Source organism: Pelobates fuscus, chromosome 3 (assembly GCF_036172605.1).
Source record: "Pelobates fuscus isolate aPelFus1 chromosome 3, aPelFus1.pri, whole genome shotgun sequence".
Lineage (NCBI taxonomy): Eukaryota > Metazoa > Chordata > Amphibia > Anura > Pelobatidae > Pelobates > Pelobates fuscus.
Window position 1 is genome coordinate 348406872 of NC_086319.1, and position 7731 is coordinate 348414602.

The 7731-nt window shown below is 41.4% G+C and overlaps 1 protein-coding gene across 1 annotated transcript; it reads left to right on the forward strand.

Moving 5' to 3' along the window:
* The first annotated feature begins 3922 nt into the window (after nucleotides 1-3922).
* Nucleotides 3923-5026, forward strand: LOC134601246 (beta-1,3-galactosyl-O-glycosyl-glycoprotein beta-1,6-N-acetylglucosaminyltransferase 3-like). The gene has a single exon (XM_063445714.1). The coding sequence runs from the start codon at nucleotides 4088-4090 to the stop codon at nucleotides 5024-5026; it is 939 nt and encodes a 312-aa protein (XP_063301784.1). The 5' UTR covers nucleotides 3923-4087.
* The last annotated feature ends 2705 nt before the right edge of the window (nucleotides 5027-7731 follow it).

Here is a 7731-nt window from a genome sequence, read left to right on the forward strand (position 1 = left end):
GCAATACGAACATCGCCTTGCGGCGCTCGAGGACACCAGGCGGGCCTCCAACATTAAAATCAGGGGAGTCCGGGAGGACGTAGCAGAGGCCGAACTGCCTTCTCTAATGCAGCGCATGTTACAAGAAATACCGCCTCGCAGTCAGAAATCAACAATCACCCCGGAGAGGGTCTTCAGAGTCCCTAAACCAACAAATGCTCCGACTACGGCATCAAGAGATGTCATCCTGACCCTCCGCAACAGCGGCCATAAGGTAGCGATCCTATCAGCCCTCCGAGGCAAGACCCCCTTTCGCCTTGAAAACATGGACCTCACACTCTACTCGGACCTGTCCAGTGGCACCCTGGCCTGGCGTAGGTCGCTACGGCCACTCACCTCGATTCTACGTGCCCGCAAGATTGATTACCGCTGGCGGGCACCCAGGACATTGACAGTCCAACGAGGGTCAACCCTGCACAGCATTCAGGACATCAGTGATGCCCCGGCCTTCCTCCGGCTCCTGGACCTACCTCACGACTTGCTGCCTCCGATTGGAGTGACCACCAGGGACAATAACAGCTCCCCTAACTGCACCCATACATGGGACCCAGACCGGGTCGCACCATTCATCCCCCAAAGCTCCATGCCGGACGCATACTCAGCAGTCACGAGATAGAGACGCAGAGAAACTCACCTGTCCGGGCCCTGGACCCACCACACGGTTTTGCGGGAGATTGCCAAGTCTGGAAAGGGTAGTTCTACTGTCACCCAGATGGGACCCTTCGAGGCCTACAGGAGCCTGTGAACTTATCATATTTTACTTTTTTTTTTTTTTTTTTTTTTAGGACCTACCTCTTAAGGTACTATATGTTCCATGTTTCTTCATCAAGCCACTCAGCGCGACCATGGAGATACCCACGGCCCAACACAGCGGAGGCTCTCCACTGGTCTCCATAGATAACTGTCAAGCCAGCCACGCATAGGAGTTGATTTGTAACCATGTATTGAAAACGAATGTACAGCTGCCACCTAACTGAGTACATATGACACGTGAATATGCCAGTCTTTTATGTTATGTTTCGTGCTGATGTCCGAAATTTCAATAGATATTATGTCCTAAGCAACACCCTCTAGTCAATATACATGCTCACTGTAGCAATTGCAACCCTTTTATAGCACAGTCTTTACAAGAGACAGCAGATAGAACCCCACACTGCTTGTAATGCATTAGATTTAGCCATGTTGCTCAGATATTATGCTAGCACTTTTATGCCTACTTGCTAGGACGTCACATATTGATCCAGCGGTAACTATCCGATGCCATCTAGTCGATCAAACCTGATGTTATTTTTCTATTATACAGTATCTACGTTTTAAACTTGCGCCCCTCTAGCTTTCTAAGCCACATATGTGCACGGCTTTCCCTATATGCCTACACTGTTAAGCGTAATGCTATCGCTTCACTTGCTTCGACTATAGGGGCGTAGTGAGAACGCCCGTGAATATAAGATGCATCCAACATAAATGTAGTAACCCCACTTAGCTACTTAACCCCGCAAGGCAACTTGGCTTCCAGGCTAAACCCCTCTATTGACCAGCCTCCTGGGCCTAAATGTCCAGCCATGCTATGCATTGCTGCTGTTTCATAGCAACCAGTTAGCCATGCCCAATGTTATATCGGGATTTGTCCTTCTTGGCAATCGCCCCAGTTTCCCTTGTTTTTCGCCTAGTTTCAGACATCGAGACTAGACTAACCTTACCGTGACTCAAGGCTAAAGTCAGCTCTCTGTGCCCTTGTGGACATAGGGCTATACCCAAGTGCTTACATGTTTTGCTTTTTATGGCATTGCCACAACTATTTTATGCCCACCTGTTATAAAAAAGAAATCAGCGCAGTAACCAAGATATGACCCTGCCAACATTCTGATGTGTATACTATTAAGAACTGTTTATGTACTTCTATATGCCATGCTATGTTCCACAAACTGAAGGAACCAAAAATATACCATTTACGGCCACAGTGCAGATAAACCCATATTGTTTCTCCCCAGCTACTTCGCATGCATACCTCCACTAACCCGCTATACGCATATGGTGCATATACCTACCTTTGCCAATGTAACGCTGCATGTTCTGCCCACTAGGCACTATGTCACTATGGTTTCTAGAACTCTTACAGCATACATCTCTAACACGCCTCCCTACTAAGGGACAGGCTACGCAGCTGACCATCATTAACCCTTTTTGCGACTGCACTCCATGAGGACACATAAGTCCCAGAACATATACAGATATCCTGCTATCAGTTTAACTTGTTTGTTTTTGCTACTAGCCAGAGACAGCTGAACCAGCCTAATACGTAATCCTGTTTTACTTTAACAATTATTACGCTAAACCTGTTATTAATACTTGTGAAAGTTCAATTAACATAAAATGAGGCTGTCATGCATAGGAGACGTTACATTATGTTATCATGCACCCATCTTGTACAAACAATGTGCATCCCCTCTTCTTCATTCTGTACCCCTATCCACGTGTGCCTCAATAAAAGAAAGAATTATAAAAAAAAACAGATTTACCACAAGAAAAAATTACTATTTTTCTCGTGTATATAGTAAATGTGACAATAAATAAAAATGGACAAATACATAGCTAATTGGTGTTATAAGCAATGTAGGCATTACTAGCTGTGCAACTTAAAGAAAATGACAACCAAATGCACAAAAATCAGCATTTGAGCATAATGTCCACATACTGTGAAATCAGCAACATATTTCAAACTGCTATAGTAGTCTTAATCAATCCAGACCTACCAACAGTCCTATTTTAACAGGACAGGCTTGATTTCTGGGTCCACATCCGGGGACACCAGGGAACTTTCTGCAACATTCTTCAGAGACAGGACCCTTCAGTGGGCAGGCCAGCCCTGTGTCGGTGATCCAGCCCATAATGGGCATCACAAGTGACGCGAGTTGCAGCACTGCCGATGCCCCCTCTCAGGCAGCCCACTTGTGCCATTTTGCAAGCTGAGTGTTAAGTCAATCTCTGGAATGCTAACACTGAAATAGTAGAGTCCACTCACTCCTAACCATTCCCTGACCGTAGGAATGATATAACCTATTGAAATCCTTTACTGTTTGAAAGCAGCGGGTGAGTTTATATTTTCAGCACATTTACAGGCATTGTATCAGTGACTAGTGGCTTTTGGGAGAGAAATTAATTCCTCCATAGGCTGATAATCAGAACTAGAGTTTAAATGAGGGTGAGCAAGGCTTTATGGTCTGGATCTCATACTGCAAATTCCATGAAAATAAAAACATTTATACTGGATTTATGACTTGAAGGACTTACGGTAATGATCTGTGAATAATAGAACAGCACCTTTGTATTCTGGCTTTGTTTGAATAAAAACATTCCTTGAAAAGGCATTGTGTATGCGTGTAATCAATGAATGCAAAAGTTAATCTACAAAGCCAAAGTTTGGGCTCCATACAAAATAAATATATTTCACATTTAAGTCTAAACTCAATAAATACACCAGAACAATATAATGTCATGCCACCCTTGCTAATTAATGGTTCCTTAGAGCAATTTTCTTTTGTTTTAGTTAATGTAAAAGGTAATGGTATCAAATGGTTCATTTCAAGACTTTTTATTGCTGAAAAAAACTGGAATATTTATATTTGAATGACACTTTGCACTGGAAGTGCTTTTTTGCATTCATATGGAAAAGAGCTGAAGAGAAGGATTAAAAATGACCCCACGACAAGTATACCATAGGTTGTGTTCTGTCATTTTCTATTTTCTGTTCATTCTGTTTTTTTATTATATTTTAAAAGCAATACCTATTGAGAAGCCCATTGAGGACAAACAACACCCATTAAGAAAATACTTTAAAGAACTACTGTTGGAGCCTAATTTTCCAAATTCTCCTGAAACCATAAATTGTGAAAATGTGCTGAAGGGGGACAGAGAATCTCTATCAAGAGTACATATATATAACCTGAAATCTAAGAGGAAAAGGATATTATTAACTGAAAAGGATTATCTGAATTTTACCAGTGACTGTGAACGCTATAAAGCAAAGAGAAAATTCCTTCCATTTACGATGAGCAAAGAAGAAGCTGAATTTCCCATTGCCTATTCCATGGTGGTTCACGAGAAGATTGAAATGCTAGAACGGCTTCTGAGAGCAATTTATTCTCCTCACAATATTTACTGCATTCATGTGGATGCTAAGTCTCCAGATAGCTTTAAGGATGCAGTGAGAGCCATCACGAACTGCTTCAACAATGTTTTTGTGGCTTCTAAACTGGAAAAAGTGGTCTATGGATCATGGTTCCGGGTGCAGGCTGACCTTAACTGTATGGAGGATCTTCTGGAGAGCAAGGTTCAGTGGAAATATCTCATTAACACATGTGGAACAGACTTCCCACTGAAAACAAATGCTGAGATTGTACAAACTCTGAAATTACTAAAGGGAAGAAACAGTGTGCAATCCATGGAACCTAGAGCGATCAAAAAGTCAAGATGGTTTTTTCATCATGAAATAGGTGAATCTATTGTTAGAACCAATGTCCAGAAAAGCATACCCCCAGTCAATATTCAAATGTTCAGTGGCAGCACCTTTTTTGTTGTGAGCAGGGGATTTGTTCAGTACATCTTTGCAAACAAAAAAATTCTAGAATTCTTTGAGTGGTCAAGGGATACATATAAACCAGATGAGCATATATGGGCAACTGTGAATCGTCTACCTGGGGTACCGGGATCTGTTCCTCATAACCCTAAGTATGGTACTACAGATATGAATTCTATTGCTAGGCTTATAAAAATGCTAAGATATGAAGGAAGTATAGAAAGGGGTGCACCATATCCAGCATGCTCAGGGTCTCGTCACGGCTCAATCTGTATTTTTGGATCTGGAGATCTACAGTGGTTGATCCAGCAGCAACACTTCCTAGCCCACAGATTTGACCCCATGGTTGATGAGCCCGCAATTCAGTGTTTGGAGCAGTATTTAAGAAATAAAACTCTGTACGGAAAGTAAGTCAACATTATTTGAGCTTATAAAGGAACTGTCTCCGATTTTGTCAAGTTAAATATTAAATATATAATACAATGCTTGTTTTTTATCTTTACTTTTTTTCTGGTATATGTTCTTTCAGTGCAGGATTAAATTATATTCAACAACAATCAGGGCTCGAGTCCTGCAGGAAAGCGTGGGAACGGCGTTCCTGCACTTTCTTTTGAGCAGGAACGCCGTTCCCGCTGTTGCTGCAGGACTCATGCCGCTCCCAAATGCCCCCTGTGTTCCCCCTGTCATGGGGGGGCCCAAGAGGTGGCCTAATGGCCACCTGCTGGACCCCCCCCCCGGCAGGCGGCTCTCTCTCTGTCACACGCGGCGAAGGAGCTGTGTCCACTCTGCAACCTCTCGCCGCGCGTGGTTTGCTGATGCTGGGAGCTGGAATATGACGTCATATTCTAGCTCCCAGCATCAGCAGACAGCCTGCGCGGCGCGAGGGAGCAGAGAGGACACAGCTCCATCGCCGCGTGTGATATGGAGACAGATGCCTGCCCCACTGGACCCCAGGAACACGTCCACGCCAGCTCTCCAGGTAGGGAGGCTGGGTTGAAATTTTTTAGTTAAAAAACAAACAAACAATTTTTGTGTGTGTGTGTGAGTGTCTGAGTATCTGTGTGTCTGTGAATGTATGTGCGGGTGTGTCTGTGAATGTATGTGTGTGTGTGTGACTGTGAATGTATGTGTGTGCGTGTCTGTGAATGTTTGTTTGTGTCTGAATGTATGTGTGTGTCTGTGACTGTGAATGTATGTGTGTGTGTGACTGAATGTAAGTGTGTGTGTCTGTGAATGTGTGTGTGTGTCTGTGAATGTGTGTGTGTCTGTGAATGTATGTGTGTCTGTGAATGTGTGTGTGTGTGTGTGTCTGTGAATGTATGTGTGTCTGTGAATGTATGTGTGTGTCTGTGAATGCATGTGTGTGTTTGTGAACGTGTCTGTGAATGTGTGTGTCTGTGAATGTGTGTGTGTCTGTGAATATGTGTGTGTCTGAGTGTGTGTGTGTGTGTGTGTGTGTCTGAGTGTGAGTGTGTGTGTCTGAGTGTGAGTGTGTGTGTCTTAGTGTGAGTGTGTGTGTCTGAGTGTGAGTATTTGTGAGTGTATGTGCATGTGTCTGTGAGTGTATGTGTCTGAGTATGTGTGTGTCTGTAAGTGTGTGTGTCTGAGTGTATGTATGTGTTCTGTGAGTGTGTGTGTCTTTGAGTGTGTGTGTCTGAGTATGTGTGTCTGTGTGTGTGTCTGAGTGCATGAGTGTGTGTCTGTGTGTGTGTGTCTGAGTGTATGTGTCTGTGAATGTATGTGTCTGTGAATGTATGTGTGTGTGTGTCTCTGTGAATGTATGTGTGTGTGTGTGTGAGTGTATGTGCGTGTGTCTGAGTGTGTGTGTGCAGGCGTATATGTATATGTGTGTCTCTGTGTGTGCACGCGTGTGTGTGTATACACGAATACACAAGTGTATTTTATTATTTTTTTGGGGGGGGTAGAGGGAATCTTGGGAGAGTTCCCACACTTTATTCCCCAGGACTTGACCCCTGACAACAATAATAATAATAATAATAATAATAATATGTACAGTCTATATTATGCTAAATGATTTGTTTCTACAAATTGAACATTAAGAGAAAATGTTTAGTCAATTCACCCTTTATTTGGGCAAGCAAAACACCACCACTACAACACCACTACACATCACAATATTTATCGTGATATTTACGTATGTATACATTTTTATTGTCAAGGTTAATCACAAAAGTGAGAATTTCAAATTTAAGTAGCCAGACTGGAAGCACTGCTTGAAAAGAGAATGTTTTCCAGTTCAGCTATTTTTGGACCTAAATATGAAATTCACATTGAATTCCCTGAAATTCACATTTTAGTGAATAAACTTGTGTGAGTTATTATGTATTGATCCTTGTTTGAAGGACAATAACAAATTTAAAAAATGTTTTAAAAAAATTAAATCTAGTTAGAGACCAGATAACAATATTATTATTTTTTTAAATTGTGACAAAAAAATGTAGACAAGGCTTTGGAGTATCAATGCATACGATATCATTAGTGTGCACACATTTTTGGGAGGAAAGTTGTTAAACTATCAGGGATATTTCCAAAAGTGAATTCAAAGTAAATGTCAAAATTAATGTCAAAGAAGCCAAGCTGGAAGCATAGCTGACTTAGAGATTTTTTCAATTTTGGCTATTTTGATCTTAAATTTTAAATTTGCTTTAAATTCTCACTTTAGTAAATAATCCAGCATGACTGAGCTGGTAGAAGGGAAATCTCACAGAGGGTTATTCACTAAGGTATGAAATGTCCTGAATGGAACGTGAATACATAATGAATTTCAAATATTGGAGCAAAGTAGCCAAATTAAAAATGTACATTTTTCAAGTTCAGCTATTTGGCCTAGAAGATGAAATTCACTTTGAATTAGCAACAATTAGCATTCTAGAGAAGAACCTAGTTTGTGGTTTGTGAACTTTTAACTTGAGAGAATGTTTAGATAATCAATTAACTGAACAGAACAACTTATTAGCAACTAATGGAGCCAAAATATTCAAGATATGCTTTTATATATAAATAATATTATTTTGATTATTGTATATCAAATTTGTTGATTTTATAGTCCATACATAGAAAGCGTGCACAATAAACAAGTTTTATAAAGGAACATC